At 41.4% G+C, this 17,888-nt stretch overlaps 2 protein-coding genes across 2 annotated transcripts in view; both read left to right on the top strand.

Annotated features, from left to right (window-relative positions):
- Positions 1–12,650, top strand: part of LOC144592053 (uncharacterized) — a 171,285-nt gene extending 158,635 nt beyond the window's left edge. The window contains exon 19 of the mRNA XM_078396293.1: positions 11,986–12,650. Within this exon, the coding sequence (XP_078252419.1) occupies positions 11,986–11,996 (11 nt within the window). The 3' untranslated portion in view covers positions 11,997–12,650. The remainder of the gene's footprint in view (positions 1–11,985) is intronic.
- Positions 12,651–15,519: 2,869 nt separating this feature from the next.
- The window catches only part of snx2 (sorting nexin 2), a 36,406-nt gene continuing 34,037 nt past the window's right edge, over positions 15,520–17,888 (top strand). Inside the window, exon 1 of the mRNA XM_078396288.1 lies at positions 15,520–15,705. Within this exon, the coding sequence (XP_078252414.1) occupies positions 15,571–15,705 (135 nt within the window). The 5' untranslated portion in view covers positions 15,520–15,570. The remainder of the gene's footprint in view (positions 15,706–17,888) is intronic.

The raw sequence follows: 17,888 nt of genomic DNA, 5'->3' as shown, positions 1-17,888 counted from the left end.
ATGCTGAGAATTATATTCTGCACTCTGTATCTTCCCTTTTGCTCTACCTATTGTACTTGAGGTTGGCTTGATTGTGTTTATGTATAGTAATATCTGATTTGATTGTGTAGCATGCAAAATAAAGCTTTTCACTAACTCAGTACACATGACAATAATGAATCTAAACCTAAATTTAAACCTAATTTTGGCTGGATTTTTTTGTGAAATAATCAGCAAATAAGGCACCAATAACTTTAAAAGTGGTACATGGATGTTCATTTCACTAGTAAGGCTGGATTAGTTACATCCATTCCTATTTACTCTGAGAAGGAATTAGGCAGCTAGCAGCCTCTTTAAATTGTTTATTGGGGTTCAGTAAAACTGAGTGGTTTTGGGCAATATCAGAGGATGGTAGTGCAGCAAGAGGGTATGTCTGTGGTTCAGCTGATTCCAATGAGACACGGTGACCTATAACTTTGTAACCATGGTTCCATCTCCTCGTGGTAAACTCTGGTAACTTTGGCTACTACTGCCGTAGGGGAAGGGAACCTTATTAGAAATGGTTGGGCAGTGTGGAGAAACAGCTTCCACAAAGGAAAGATGAGAACAGATAGTTTTTCTACAGTGCCAACTGTTCCATGAGTGGGAGAGTTACCGGGGTAGGAGCATGATCTCATTAAATAGCTGGGCAGATGAAAGGAGCCTAAACCCCTGTTCCTGCTGCTCCCTCTTAAGTTGTGTTTGCATGTTCAATCACTTTGCTGCAGATCTGAAGTCACAGTAGGTTTCTTTGCCTCATGGACCTTATTGTACCAGATGGATTTTTGTAACAACCTGGAAATATCATGTCCTTGTATTAAAACTAGCTTTTAACTTCAGATTAGTTAATCATTATTGACCCTAACTACATTTTACACTGCCTCATAAAAGCAGCCAACATAATCAAAGACTTGTCCCACCCCAGTCATTCCTTCTTCTCCTTGCTCCCGCCCAGCACAAGGTACAGAAGCTTGAAGGTGTGCCACACCAGGCACAGGGGAAGTTTCTTCCCCTCTGTTATCAGGCTTCAGAATGGTCCTTCCATAAGCTAGACTGTCCGATTCACCTCAACCCCATTGCAGACATTGGACATTGTCGATGGAACTGGTGTGTTACAATGCTGAGAACTATATTCTTCACTCTCTATCTTCCACTTTGCTCTATTGTATTTATATTTGACTTAATTGTAATTATGTCTAGTTGTATCTGATATGATTGGATCAGATAATGATGTATATAAATACCGTCAAATACAACCTAAATCTAATCAACTTATTTTAAACCCACTCCCAAAACTGCCATGATAGTATTTGAACTTGTGCTTTCTGATCATTAGCTTACCTCTCTGGATAACTAGTCCAATAACATTATGTCATCATTCTCACTAACAGTGTGAAATGTCACAGATATTCTTCATTAGCCACCACCCACTTCATGTCTCCTCCAAACTGTTGACCTTTTTATGACTTTTAAGAAATTGCCTTTATGTTGTTGAAATTAAATGAAATGTGTGTGATGCAGAACGTTAATACATTGTGGTACATAGTTGTACATAGTGGTGCAAAACAAAAACATTTTATTGTCAGTATTTATGTTTCAGCAATTCTTGTCAACCTGCAAAATAAAGTAGGGAATTAAGTGTAACTGTGGAGATGCATTTCTGATTGGGGTGTTTTGCTGCTTCCCAAAGCTCCTTTAAAGTCTTTTAAATTTCAAAATCTACTTAATTCATAACAATTTTAAGTTTATGCACCAGATTTTTTTTGTCAACATTTTCATCGTTATTCCAGTGCCAGTAGCACAATATGTATAGCCCTTTGGCAAATACTTCAAGCGATTATAACAAGAATTACAACTACATAGAGCAATCTCTTACTACATCAGAATTTTGAATAAAATGTCTGTTTTGAGAGTCTTGCAGAGAACATGTGAACAATGTGAGCTGCCTATCGCAGCTGAATGAATGCAGACAGGACCTAATTTAAGGCTTAGCCTGGGAGAGGATGGCAGCAGTAGTCTGATGACCCTGCCAGTCATCTTGGAGGAATTTGCAGCGTCAACATAGGTGGTTTCCCTCCAATATTTTGAGGTCTCTCCTGCAGTTAGTTCATGTTTCAAAAGCTTTCTCGATGCAGGGTGACTGATTGATCCATTAGATCAAGAGCTTTGAGCTGGGTTTGACGTCTTAACCTTCAAATACTTTTTTCCTCAGGCAATTAAAGGCTGCACTGATGGTCTGGAGAAGATGGTGAATTTTGCCATCTATGCTTAAGTCTTCTTCTTCTTCTTGCTTTTGGCGTGCACAGCCTAATGTTGTAGGTCACAGGTAGACATCCAGGCCAGGGCAGCATCAGTTGGATGGCCTTGATGCCACCAGGGAAACGCCTCAGTGAGCAGCCATTCACGATGAGTGGGATGGTCTGGTCTGGATATCCGCAGTCGCAAGCAGCGCTGTCTGTCAGCCCCCACTTGTGCAGGTGATGGGCTGTTCTTGTATGGAGGGTGCGAATCCTGTTCAGGGTTAGCCATTGCTTGCGATGGAGGTCAAATCCTGGTGGTTTCACTGTGGGGTCTGTGATGACCTCTCCATTGTTGGTGTTGGCATCTTTCCAGGCTCTGCGCCACTCAGTCTTGGGGTCAACGTTTTCCAGGGATTTGGCTGAAGACCAGAAGGGTTTGTGGGACTTCAAGCGCATGTTGGGCAGATTGTTCAAGTTAGCATGGATGGGAACATCCGCTCCCTTCTGCGTATGCTGGGAGGGGCGATGTGAGAGAGAACAGGGAGCCACTGCAAAGGTGTTGACTTAAGCGTCCCTGTGATGACCCGCATTGCAGAGTTAAGGACAGTGTTAACTCATTTGGTGTGGCAGCTATTAGCCTAAACTTTTGAGCAAAACTCGGCTATTGAGTAGACTAGGGCTAAGCTTGCGGTACAGAGTGTGTGTGCATTGGATCCGCAGCTGTTGTCTGCAAGTTTCCTGATGATGTTGACCCTTGCTTTCAGTTTATCAGCCACCCTCTTCACGATGGGTGAGGGTGTTCACGATAGGTGAGGGTGCGGTCCAGGGTGCCCCGAGGTACCAAATTCCCAAAAGATACAGAGACCATGCCAATCATGTTCAGTAACGGAATCATTCAGAGAATTAATCAGATCTTGCACCATTATTTCCAGAGAACTCTCCCAAAAGGAATACAACAAAAAAATCAGTCGCTGGTCTTTTGTGGCATTACTGTTTGTAGATTTCTTCAAAAAGCAAAGTAGGTGGTTGTTTGACAACAGAACAAGTCATTGCATGCGAGCGGCTTTGTTGCTTTGAGCAACATAACATGATACTCTTGAAAAATGTAGCTTCTTTTGAAATCTAAATTGCAATTCCCAGCAGGAAGTTCTGCCTATTCTCCAACTGATTGTTGGATTTTTATTTAATAAAGCTGAGCACTAATGCAGAACTATGCAATCAGAATATAATTTTCTGTATCTCTAAAATTTTGGAACACTCATGTTGGCATAAATCAACTGTGGAATCTGCTGTATTGAAGGTCTCCAAAACATGGGTCATTTTTAGCTCCCTTTTTAAAAGTAGCAATATATTCAGTTTGTACGAGTACAAGAAGTATTGCGTATTTTGTCACCTATCAACGTTATCATTATGCATTTCGATGTTTTTTAGAGTTAGTCATAAACAGACTTCTACATATAAAATGTCCGTTCAAAGGTTGCCTTGCACCATGCAGCAGGAAAGGTATGTTCATTATGCTTTGAAAAAAAGCTGAATATTTATAAAAGTGAAAGCTTCAATTTTCCTGTGCCGAAGTGTCAGGAAGTTAAAATAATCTTAGCAGGCAAGGAAGGAAAATTAAACAGGAAGCTTTCTTGCTGGATAACAAAGTCCAGAGCCACTTATATGACCCATGATGGAAATGTGCATTTGTCAGTCGAGTCAGCACAAACATTATCATCGCTTGGAAAACAGCTCTGCAGCTGCCTTAAAAAGTCAACGCTAATGGAACGATTTTGTTTTTCTAATTTACTTCCCATATATACAAACTTCCCGTTTGTCATATTTCATTTCTCAAGAAGCTGATAATATCGGCGGCAGCTTTAGACAAGGGAGGCGCACGGTGGTGCAGCGGTAGAGTTACTGCCTTAGACCTGGGTTTGATCCTGACTACGGGTGCTGTCTGTATGGAGTTTGTATGTTCTCCCTGTGACCTGCGTTTTTCCCTTGGAGCTCCGGTTTCTTCCCACACTCCAAAGACGTACAGGTTTGTAGGTTAATTGGCTTCGGTAAAATTGTAAATTGTCCCCAGCGTGTAGGATAGTGCTAGTGTGCAGATATCACCAGTCGGTGGGTCGAAGGGCCTGTTTCCTCGCTGTATCTCTGACCTAAACTAAAATAAAATAAAGACAAAACACATGGTGCCTATTATCTGCTCCAGGCATTTCTTTATCCTAGTGTAGGGCAATGAGATTGTAAATTACTAAAGTGCTGGAAATAGTTGATTTGTTTGAAGTTTAATCCACAAATTATGGTTGGTACACTACTGCTGTTTTCTATTCATCTAATGCATACAGTGATGTGGCAAAGGAGATTTACAGGTTTTAACAGAGTGGACTGGTAGCTTCTAGCCTGATGTGGTATTTGACCCATCAAAAGTTACAGAAAATAGCTTTGGAAATTTCAGTATAACCTAGCGTTTTTTTGTATGCTGTACAATCAAATTTTAGGGGAAAAAAAGTTTATTTTTAATGCTTGAAAAATATTGAGAAATGTATGCTTAGCATATCATGAATATAGTATTGATATGTGTGTAGGTCATCTGGTTTGCACAATAATTTATAGCAATGAAAAACATATTTGATGTTAATTGTGCAAAACTCTTCTGCACATACAAGGTCCTGATAAATTGAAGCAGGTCTTTCCAGGTGGGTTGATGCCTGTCTGACACTAGTTATGGGGAGTCTGATCTTAATTGGCAACTGATGAGGGGTGAGATTCTTCCATTATCCTTCAGATAGATTTCCCTTTGTGGTTTCTTTAATGTAAACATTATTTTCCAAGTACAGTACAACTTCTAATCCAATATTTCTTAAAAGATCAATTGAGCCAACACAAAGTTTGCTGTAAGTAAACTCATCTGCAGGTAAACTAAACTCGCCTCCAAATGCCTCAATGTGTGACTCAGCACCCACCTCTGGAACTGAATCCTTGATATCTTGACCCACAGACTGCAATCCGTGAGGATAGGCAGTAAAATCCTCCAGGTGGTGCCTTGCAAGGTTGCGTTCTCAGCCCCTTACTATATTGCCTTTGCACTCATGATTGTGTGGCTAAATTCTGCTCTAGTTACCTTTACAAGGTAGAAGATAACACCTCCATAGTGAGCCAGATTTTGAACAATGATGAGACATAGTACTGAAAAGAGAAAGCAAATTTAAAACATCAACCTCTTCCTCAATGTTAGCAAAATGAAGGAACTAGTCATCAACTTCAGCAAGCTGGTTGTCGTACATGCCCCAATCTACATCAATGGTGTTCAGGCTGATATGTTGAAAGCTTGAAGTGACAAAGTTGAAAACTTCCAAGTACCTAAGTGTAAATATCACCAACAATTTGTCCTGGTCCAATTACTGATGTAACTGCCAGGAAAGCTACTTCCTCAGGAGAAGGAAATTTGCCATGTCTCCATTGACTTTTACCAATTTCTACTGATGCACTGTAGAAAGTAATAATAAACCAATACGTGATCCAAGATGGCGCCCAACCCAGGCAATGATTTGTGTGCTAGTCACGGAAACAGATCTGTAATCACACATTACAATTGCTCCACGCTTTTAAATCTCTACTGCTGCAGCAACATGTCTTACTTTAACTGTGCTATCTGTCCTCTGTGAATGGCTCGATTGTAATCATGTATTGCCTTTCCACTGACTGTGAATGGCTCGATTGTAATCATGTATTGCCTTTCTGCTGACTGGTTAGCATGCAACAAAAGCGTTTCAATTTACCTCAGTACACGTGACAATAAACTAAACTGAACTGAACCAATACTATAGGTGGTACATGAAACATTACAAATAGTACTTATAGACTGTTGATCTTGCCCTTTTTTCTTGCTGTCTAATTGGCAATATGTTATATACATAAATGCAGCTATACATTCTGAAAACTCTCCTGTAGTCATACATTGCAAAATGCCAGTTTATTTCACAGAACCCAAGAGTAATAACGAGATGAAGTACAGGAAGGAGACAGAGAGCTTAGTAACAATGGTGCTAAGCCAACATCCTCTACCTCAATGTGTAGGAAAGAACTGCAGATGCTGGTTTAAATCGAAGGGAGACACAAAATGCTGGAGTAACTCAGCGGGACAGGCAGCATCTCAGGAGAGAAGGAATGGGTGACTTTTCAGTTCGAGACCCTTCTTCAGACTGATGTCAGGGGATTGGGCGGCACAGAGATAAAATGTAGTCAGAGACAGTAAGACTGGTAGGAGAACTGGGAAGGGAAAGGGGATGGAGAGTGAGGGAAAGCAAGGCTACTTGAAGTTAGAGATATCAATGTTCATAATGCTGCAGTGCAAGCTACCCAAGTGAAATATGAGGTGCTGTTCCTCCAATTAGCGCTGGGCCTCACTCTGACAACAAGTGAGGCACGGTGGCGCAGCAGAAGAGTTGCTGCTTTACAGTACCAAACGTCACCCATTCCTTCTCTCCAGAGATGCAGCCTGTCCCGCTGAGTTACTCCAGCATTTTGTGTATACCATCCTCCACCTCAATGTTAGCCAAATTTGGGCCTTTGTGTCCCTCCCCATTCTTTGTAACAGTCATTTCAATCAGATCCACTTCCCTTTTCCCAAGAGTACTTCCAGTATTTCCACCTCAAGAACTTCTTTCCTTTCCAGTGCTAAAAGTCTTCTGACAATCGTTGCTAATGTAAAGCAGTTCTCTGATCTTTATTAGACCCAATGCTGCCGGCACAGCTGTGAGTACAGAAGCATGGCAGTCAAGCGGGGGGGAGGCTCCAGTTGCAGCCGAAACAATGGGGATGTCAGTTCCACACCTCTGAATCCCCAGGACACTTCCAGCTAACGTTTAATATTTTGAGAACAAACTTGAACAGCTTAGAACAAGGTTGCTCTTTCAAAGGAAAATCAGGGACCACTGTATTCTTTGTTTCACTGAAACATGCCTCATCCTTGACTAGCCTGACTCTGCTATATATCCTGTAGATTTCTCCATTTACTATATATATCCTCAGGCAAGGGCAAAGATAGTAGGGTCTGCTTTTTGATGACTGCTTCATGGTGCACTGATGTGACAATGTTAGCTTAATTTTGCTTCCCTGACCTGGAATACATTATCATAAAATGCTGTAATTTTATCCGCTGAGGGGCTCGCCTCTATAACATTCTGTCCGCGTTCTACATTCCACTCTAAGTCAATGCCAAGGTGACATTAGACAAATCATACTCAGTGGTCAATTCTCTTGACAGCAAACCCTGATATCCTGTTCGCCATCACCAGTGATTTCAAACTTTGGGAGCAATTATTCCCCAAACACCAATAGCATATCTCCTGCCCATGCAGATTGTTAACACTCCTGACCACTGCTTCATTCAAACCCTCAACACTCGTGTTCCTCTGTGTGTGTGCTCAGCCCCATGTTCTACTCCCTGTACAGCCATGACTGTGTGGCCCAAACAAACAGTTTAAGTTTGCCGATGATACCATCGTCTTCGGCCGGATCAATAACATTGGTGAGATGGAATACAACAGAGGTTAAGAACTTTGTGACTCGATATAAGGACAATGACCTAGTCCTTAATTTCAGCAAGATGAAAAAATCAGTTGTGACCTGAAGAATGGTGGTGGGGCTTCAACCTAACCATGGTCTCACCGTAGAGATGGCTGATAATTTCAAGTTTTTGGGCATCCATGTACCCTCCATAATGTTTGGGACAAAGACCCATCATTTATTTATTTGCCTCTGTACGCCACAATTTAAGATTTGTAATAGAAAGAATCACACGTGGTTAAAGTGCGCATTGTCAGATTTTAATCTAGGCCATTTTTATACATTTTGCTTTCACCATGTAGAAATTACAGCAGTGTTTGTACATTTCAGGGCACCATAATGTTTGGGACACAGCAATGTAATGTAAATGAAAGTAGTCATGTTTATTATTTTGTTGCATATCCTTTGCATGCAATGACTGCTTGAAGTCTATGATTCATGGACATCACCAGTTGCTGGGTGTCTTCTCTGGTGATGCTCTGCCAGGCCTGTATTGCAGCCATCTTTATCTTATGCTTGTTTTGGGGGCTAGTCCCCTTCAGTTTTCTCTTCAGCATATAAAAGGCATGCTCAGTTAGGTTCAGATCAGGTGATTGACTTGGCCACTCAAAAATTGACCATTTTTTAGCTTTGAAAAACTCCTTTGTTGCTTTCGCAGTATGTTTAGGATCATTGTCTTGCTGTCGAATGAACCACCGGCCAATGAGTTTTGAGGCATTTGTTTGAACTTGAGCAGATAGGATGTGTCTACACACTTCAGAATTCATTTTGCTATTTCCATCAGCAGTTGTATCATCAATGAAGATGTGAGCCAGTACCTTCAGCAGCCATGCATGCCCAGGCCATAACACCCCCACCGCCGTGTTTCACAGATGAGGTGGTATGCTTTGGATCTTGGGCAATTCTTTCTCTACTCCATACTTTGCTCTTGCCATCACTCTGACATAAATTAATTTTCGTCTCATCTGTCCACAAGACCTTTTTCCAGAACTGTGGTTGCTCTTTTAAGTACTTCTTGACAAACTGTAATCTGGCCATCCTATTTTTGCGGCTAACCAATGGTTTGCATCTTGCAGTGTAACCTCTGTATTTCTGTTCATGAAGTCTTCTGCGGAAAGTGGTCATTGACAAATCCACACCTGACTCCTTAAAAGTGTTTCTGATCTGTCGGACAGATGTTTGTGGATTTTTCTTTGCTATAGAGAGAATTCTTCTGTCATCAGCTGTAGAGGTCTTCCTTGGCCTGCCAATTCCTTTGCGATTAGTAAGCTCACCAGTGCTCTCTTTCTTCTTAATGATGTTCCAAACAGTAGATTTTGGTAAGCCTAAGGTTTGGCTGAATGTCTCTAATATTTTTATTCTTGTTTCTCAGTCTTATAATGGATTCTTTGACTTTCATTGGCATAACTTTGGTCCTCGTGTTGTTAAATAGCAATAAAAGTTTCCAAAGGTGATGGAAAGACTGGAAGAAAGACTATGTGCTGAGAGTTCTCTTATACCTGCATTAAGGAGGCGATTAAACACACCTGAGCAATTACAAACACACGTGAAGCCATGTCACCCAAACATTATGGTGCCCTGAAATGGGGGGATTATGCATAAGCACAGCAGTAATTTCTACATGGTGAAACCAAAATGTATAAAAATGACCATTATTAAAATCTGACAATGTGCACTTTAACCACATGTAGAAGGTATTTATTCACAAAATGCTGGAGTAACTCAGCAGGTCAGGCAGCATCACAGGAGAGAAGGAATGGGCGACGTTTCGGGTCGAGACCCTTCTTCAGACTGATGTCAGGGGGGCAGGACAAAGGAAGGATATAGGTGGAGACAGGAAGACAGTGGGAGATCTGGGAAGGGGAGGGGAAGAGAGGGACAGAGGAACTATCTAAAGTTGGAGAAGTCAATGTTCATACCACTGGCTGCAAGCTGCCTAGGCGAAATATGAGGTGCTGTTCCTCCAATTTCCGGTGGGACTCACTATGGCACAGGAGGAGGCCCATGACAGAGAGGTCAGACTGGGAATGGGAGGGGGAGTTGAAGTGCTCAGCCACCTTAACCACATTTTTTCTATTACAAATCTCAAATTGTGGAATGCAGAGGCAAATAAATAAATGATGGGTCTTTGTCCCAAACATTATGGAGGGCACTGTAACTAGCAATCTGGTCTCTTTATCAACAAAATACATTAGCATCTGAGAAGATTTGGCATGTCCACAAGAATTTTCTTGAAACTCTGCAGATGTGCTATAGAAAGTATTTGACAGGATGTGCCTCAGCCTGGCATGGCAACTGCCCTGCTCTTGGTGCCTGTACCTGCAGCATAGTGGCCTCAGACTAATCCATCACCGGACTCCTCACTTCCTACCACTAAGTCCATCTCCATGGTGCATTGTATCTGGAAGCAAGGAATTATGGTCAGGGATACTGCCACTTTGGCCATTCATTTTTGGCTTTTCTAGCTTGGGAGAAGATACAGGAGCTTGAAAGCCCACATCCAGACTTAAGTAACAACTTCTTCCTTGGCTCGCAGTCTCCTAAACCAATTTCCCCTTTCACATTCTCTTCCCAGAGGCGTTCCAACATGCTCTTAACTCTACCTCATTCAATTATTTCAGTATTACATTTTAATATTTTATATCACTTCAGATTGCACCTGGCACCATAGTGCAGTTTCATATTTATTGTTATATTTATTCAAATACTCTTTGAGCTTCATGCACACTAGAAGTTTCATTGCACCCTTGTGTATATGATAACAAATTAATCTGATCTGATCTAAAAGTTATGACAGAACTTGGTTCCACTCCATTAGTCTTACAGCTAGTGCATCGCAGATTCATTTTTTATTTCCAAAGAAAAGCTTCATTCTCTCTGCCACAGACTGAAGCCTGTGACTCCAACAGATTATCCAAAAAATATTATCCCTGAAATTGTTTTGCATAAAAAATCGTGACGCACGGTTGAAAATAGGCTGAATTCAGTCAGAAAGTGTAACCGTTGATTTTTCAATGGATTCTTGGCACTGTAAAATTGCCCTAAACTGTACCATCAATGGTGCATTGATGAAGTTTCACCTCCAGCATCATTTTCAAACTCACTAATCTGAAAAATAAGTTTTTATTTATTCACAACAATAGGAGGGACAGGCACCAGGATTTGCTTGAATTGAAGACAGCACTTGTGCAACACTCTTCCTTAGAGACATCTTCCTGACTGGCTCCTGCCAAACAAGACTGGTTGTACTCCTGAAGGGTCTCTGTGAGTCTCTTGCATAAAGAACCTGCTTTCTGGAAATGCAGTTCTTTACCACCCTGTCCAGTTCCCTCTGATAACCTGGAAGCACTCTCCCAATTCTACTCCCTTCAATCATAAAGTAGCATCTTGTCTGAGTAGCTGGAAGGGTGTTGCCTAAGATAAGTTCCTGCTAAGTGACAGCAGCTGCAAATTTTTGAAATAGATAGAGAAAACAGAACTGAAACTCATTTAATTCCCTTGTTCCTGCCAAACAAGGGAATTGGCTGCTGGTTAACCAGGCCTCAATTTTAAAACGATCAGAGTTGGTTTCAAGTCATTGCATGGTCTCGATATTCCCTCTCTATCGTAGTCCATTGCAACTGTTTGCTTGCTTTAAGATGCTCCTCATAACCAACTTGCCTGAGCACATTTTTAGTTGTATATCTAAATATCTCCCTATATTTCTCAATCTGAAAATATAAATGATGTACTAATGGCCAAATGCAATTGAACAATTAATGGGAACAATTAAGTGGGTGAGGAAAATGGTGAACGATAAAAGATTGGTACAAAACAATTGAGTCAAATAGTCTCTTTCTGTGTTGTAAATTCAATGTAATTCTTTATAATTCTATTCAAACTCCACACTAAATAAATATTAAATTAACCCTTAATTATTCACTCTCTGCATCACTGCCATGTTATTTCATGACATCAAGATGATCCTAAGTTGCATATCCAGAATTATTGGGATTGTAAATATTCCTTTGAGTTTTGTCTGGGTAATTCTACTGCTGAACACATGCTATCAGTCGGTTTTAGGTTTGATTGTTTATTAAAAAAATGGATGTGCATTTTCACAATTAGCTAACTTTCTGAATCAGCAGGCCCTGCATTATAATAATAAGATGCCTCTGCTTAATTACAGGGACAACTTGAAGCTGTTAATGACCAAAATACATCCTCATTTCATTTTTGCCCTCCCAACAACATTATCAATCTACAACTCGGAAACTAGACGGACTGCTGGATATATCTCAGATAATTTCTGCTTAAATTAATTACAGCAATTTCAATTGTGCAACTGGTATATTGAAATTAATAAATATTTATTTCTGGGGTCTCCTTTCTGTCAGAATATCTTTACATAAAATGCTTACGGTACTTGGGCTTTCAAAGGCAACCTGTCCAAAAGTTCTATTTTCAAGTATTATTACTTGAAGCTCAACGTGCAGCTTTTAATGACATTGGCTACCAATTAAAATCCTTACAATCCCAGCATGACACAAATTATGCATTGGGAACACACAAAAATAGTTAATGAGATGATTTCATATTTCCATGCAATGTAGGCTCAATATAATAACAAAGTTAGCTCAATAATTTAGCTTCCTCAGAATAAAGCATTCCCTTGAAAAGGTATTTTTGCAATAGAAAAATAGTAGGTTAAAGAATAATTGATAGATTATTACATGTGTCCAAACAGGGAGGTGGCAAGCTATCAAGATATATTTAAATTGTAAGCATAACAGGTACAATGTTACTGTGCCTGGAGTCACATCTGTTTCTGTTTTCTATCTCATTTGTAAATTAAGATTGCTCATTAAATAAATGGTATATAAATCCAAAGCAACGTAATTGTATTTCTTCCATCTCATTATCTCAATTGAAAATACTTTTCAGTGTTTTTGGTATTGAAATTATATATTTGCCGGTTTGCGTCATTTGTGCATGCATGCAGTAATGAGGGTTAAAAAAATAAATCATGTTTGTTTACTTTTTCTCATATAAATTATTTAAGAGCAAATTTTATTCTGTATCTCAATTTTTTGGAGAATGTTTTGTGAATGATAAAAGGGGGAATCTCCATAACTTGGATGGGTGTAACACAGGGGTTGCCTATAGTTTTGTACTTGAATTCCTACGTTCTATTTGATTTTCTTAATTCCTTGCTGTGCCAGTATGTTAACTTCTAATGATTCGTATACAGGCGTCCTGGTCCCTCTGAACACCAACATCTTTTAATATTCTGGTTTTTAAAATATTTTCTACCACAGTGGATAATCTCACATTTTCTCCGCATTGTGTTTCACCTGCCATGCCCATACACATTCATGTAGTCTGCTTACATTTACTTAACCCCCTGGCCAAACCGAAGATAGGCAAAAATGCTGGAGTAAGTCAGAGGGACAGGCAGCATCTCTGGAGAGAAGGAATGGATGACATTTCGGGTCGAGACCCTTCTTCAGACCAAAGCCAGGGGAAAGGGAAATGAGAGATATAAACGGTGATGTACAGGGATATTGAACAAATGAATGAAAGATATCCAAAATAGTAACGATGATAAAGGAAACAGGTCATTGTTAGCTGTTTGCTAGGTGAGAACGAGAATCTGGTGCGACTTGAGGAGGGATGGAGAGCGCAGGAATGCAGGGGTTACTTGAAGTTAGAGAAATCAATATTCATACCACTGGGTTGTAAGCCAAACCTCTCAGTTTGTGTCTTTGGGTGGTGGTATTGCCACTGAGCAGTTCAGTAGGGGGTTTCAGCAATGAGATCCAGCAATGATGAAGGAATAGTGATGTATTTCCAAGTCAGGATGTCGTATTAGTTAATGCAGCAAATTAAATTGGGGATAGGCAATAGACCAAGCTTGGAGAAGTATAGAGAGGACTACATTGAAAATTTCAATGTATGGTCATGTAAATTTCGTAGCAGTACAGTCGCATTGGAAACATGCGTTCAACCACTTTCTTCCTGATACATGCACCAGCTTAATTTCACCTCTGGACAGAACTGAGACCAGGTAGGCATCGATAATGCACTGCAGATGTGGTTTGAAGGAATTCATCTACTGTCTCCATTGTTCCAGGTGTAGACTCGTATATATCGGCGAGACTAAACGCAGGCTCAGCGATCGTTTCACTGAACACCTCCGCTCAGTCTGCCTAGGCCTAAGTGATCTCCCTGTTGCTAAACACTGTAACTCTTCTTCCCTTTCTGTCCTGGGTCACCTCCAGTCAGACTGAGGCCCAGCGCGAATTGGAGAAACAGCATCTCATATTTTGCTTGGGCAGCTTACAAGCCAGCTTTTTGCTAGGTGAGAATGAGAATCTGGTGCGACTTGGGTAAGGGAGGGATGGATATTGATTTCTCTAATTTCAAGTAACCCTCTTTGTCCCTCCCCACCAGAGTTCTCCGACTTGTTTCACTGTCTGATTAATTTTATTGATTGTATGTCTCCTTGTCACCTTCATCTCAGCTAACAATGAGCCATTTTACATTTCCTTAGCATTGTCTGCTTTGATCTGTTTAGACACCTTACCCCTCCATACCTCTAGACTCCCGTTCCCCTGACTCTCAGTCTGAAGAAGGATCTCAACCCAAAACATCACCCATTCCTTCTCTCCAGAGATGCTCCCTGTCCCACTGAGTTACTCCAACATTTTGTGTCTATCTTCGGTGTCAAACTTTAGTTGTTTATGTAGAATTTATTCTTGCCAACATAAAATTAGAAATGTGCTGGAAATATTCAGGTCAAACAGCATCTGTCAAGTGGAAAACAGAGTTAAGGTTCCAGGTCAATGACATTTCATTGGTTATTGCCATCCTGTTGATAGTTAAAGCTGAACATGCATTGGCAACGTACTGTGAGAAAATTTGTGCCCCATATTTGAGGAAGGATGTGGTGGTTCCGAAAAGGTTTACATAAATGATTGCAGGAATGAGTGGGTTAGCATGTGATGAGCATTTGGCAGCACAGGGCCTCTACTCACTGGAGTTTAGAGGTTAAGGGGGGACCTCATTGAAACTTGCAGAATAATGAAAGGCAGAGAGTGCATGTGGAAAGGATGTTTCCACTGGTGGGGCAGTCTAGGACCAGAGATCATAGCCTCAGAATTAAAGGGCGCTCTTTTAGAAAGGAGGTGAGGAGGAACTTCTTTCGTCAGAGGGTAGTTAATCTGTGGAACTCATTGCCACAGAGGGCTGTGAAGGCTAAGTCAGCGGATATTTGGGAGAATGGCAGGAAAATGGGATTAGGAGGCAGAGATCAGCCATAATGGAATGGTGGAGTAGACTCGATGGGCCGAATGGCCTAATTCCACTCCGATAACGTGAACTCGTTTGAACTTGTAAAGAGAGTTTTGCAGGAGTTGAACCAACCACGAGGCTTATTTTGCCAGAAACAGTGGGAGTCTGGCCAGTCTGAAACACAGATCATGCAGTTTTTCTGGGACTCGTGAGTAATGATGTACAAACTATCCACCCACACTTGCATTCTCTTTTGGGCACAAGCATGTTTTTGCTCGATTGGATTGCTGAGCACAACAGTGACACTGTCTCAGAGAGCAGGGCGACACCAATTGCAACATCACAAGCTGCCCTTTGTCCGCCCGTCACGTGGCCCGGCGGCCTGGGCGGGCGAGCGAGCGTACGTGCATGCGCAGCGACGTCAATGCGTGCGGGGAGGGTGCGGATCACGTGACTCGCGGCTGCGATCGCGACGGAGAAGATGGCGGCGGAGAGAGAGCCTCCTCCGTTTGGAGACGGGGACCTGGAGGGAGAGGAGGAGGAGGAAGACGCCGCCGAGTTCAGGGAGCTGGAGGTCAGCGAGGATCTGTTCATCAGCACCACCAGCACCTTGGAGGTGAATGCGGGGGCGACGGGCAGGGTGGCCAGGCCATGCCAGGCCGCCAGTGAAGTGCTGTACATTTACTAAATTATTTCTCTCTCTCCGAGTTTTGTTTCTGGTTGACGGGGTCTCGTTGGGATCGACTCCTCTTGCGCGCTGATGATGTAACGATGTAGGTGGTACGGTGTTGCTGCCCACCGCGCCGCTTCCACTGATGTTGGATTCACTCTCAAAAAATGACAATTTAATCCCCAAAAAAAGTGAACGCGGTGAACTTGCCCTGAGGAAGTTGCACTGGCCAGCTGATTCAGCGTTTACTTTCTGTCAACAAGAGCAATCGCTAACTACTCACTCGGGACGCCAGCTTACATAAAAATCAGTACTGTTTGTACAGTAGAGACTAGAGTAAACCCTAATTCGTAATCATAAGCCTATATATGTCCACAAACACAGTTTAAAAACATAGAAAATAGGTGCAAGAGGAGGCTATTTGGCCCTTCGAGCCAGCACTGCCATTCATTGTGATCATGGCAGATCATCCATAATCAGTAACCCGTGCCTGCCATCTCCCTTGATTCCCCTAGAGCTCTATCTAACTCTCTTTTTAACTCTCTTCTGTGGCAGTGAATTCCACAAATTCACAACTCTCTGGGTGAAAAAGTTTTTTCTCATCTCAGTTTTAAATGGCCTCCCCTTTATTCTCAGACTGTGGCCCCTGGTTCTGGACTCCCAACATTGGGAACATTTTTCCTGCATCTAGCTTGTCCAGTCCTTTTATAATTTTATATGTTTCTATAAGATCTCCTCTCATCCTTCTAAATTCCAGTCTTTCCAATCTTTCCTCATAAGACAGCCCCGCCATCTCGGAGATTAACCTCGTGAACCTACGCTGCACTGCCTCAATAGCAAGGATGTCCTTCCTCAAATTAGGAGACCAAAACTGCACACAATACTCCAGATGTGGTCTCACCATACAACTGCAGAAGAACCTCTACTCCTATACTCAAATCCTCTCGTTATGAAGGCCAATATGCCATTAGCTTTCTTCACTGCCTGCTGTACCTGCATGTTTACTTTCAGTGACTGGTGTGCAAGGCTACCCAGGTCTTGTTGCACTTCCCTTTTTCCTAATCTGACACCAGTTTGATGTATTCTCTCAATTTGTTAAAATAAATCCATCAGGATGAGGGTTCAATAAACCTTTTGAGTAAATCCAAGTTTGAAATGTCATACAAAATCCTGTCAAGGTAGTTACTTTGAGGTGTAATTGGCAGCTTCATTTTAAATCTTCTGCGGGGAAGTGAGAAACTTGGAACAAGTCATTAGGTAGCAACCCATGAGCTATTTTGGCAACACTTCTAAAAGTTGTTTTATTTGCTTTTAAAAAAAAACTTAATTTCAATTTTGCAATGTTTGGATCACAGCTGGTTTACAATCACCACAAGCAATTATGTTAGCATCAACAATTTTGTTAATTGTATTGCTTCAGTCTTGAGCAGATCTGAAGTTTGGAATCATCCCAGAGAAATATGGCAACAACTGATACACAACCAAAAATACTTGAATGTTGTAGTCTATATTTTACATTTTGTGTACAGTTGTTTAAATTATTTCTTTTGTAAATTGATTTTAAATTTGCTTACTCTTTGTGCCTACTCTTGCTAAGATGGACTATCTGCTGACGACTTATTTGTGTGCCTGATCTTGCAAAGTACAGTCCTCCCCAGTACTTTTGAGTGGCTGAGATGTGGTTAGTTCTCTTGTTGGAGACCTCGGTCTGAAGAAGGGTCTCCGACTCCTTCTTTCCAGAGATGCTGCCTGTCCCGCTGAGTTACCCCAGTATTTTGTGATACCTTTAGTTGGTTCTCTTGGTCCTTGGAGGTTTTAAACCTCAAGTAGTAAATGTTTTGTGTTGAAACTATTGAAAGACACCAGTCAGCATGTAGATTTGACAGGGGTGCGGGGGAGGGAGGGATTATAATATTAATTCAGTAACAGTTTCAACTGCAAGTCAAATGCTGCTGTTGCACATCTACCTTGAATATAGGCACAGGTGTTTTGCTGAGTCTATTTATGGCAATATCACTCTAGCAACCTGTTTCTACAAAGGCTAAGTCATGTTGCAGTCGATTTGGAGAGAGTTTTACTGTCGTTTAACATAATGTGTATGTTGAGAAAGTACTTGATGCAATTCATGC

This window comes from Rhinoraja longicauda, chromosome 3, assembly GCF_053455715.1.
Source record: "Rhinoraja longicauda isolate Sanriku21f chromosome 3, sRhiLon1.1, whole genome shotgun sequence".
NCBI classification, from domain to species: Eukaryota; Metazoa; Chordata; class Chondrichthyes; order Rajiformes; family Arhynchobatidae; genus Rhinoraja; species Rhinoraja longicauda.
This window is presented reverse-complemented; position numbering and strand designations above follow the sequence as displayed.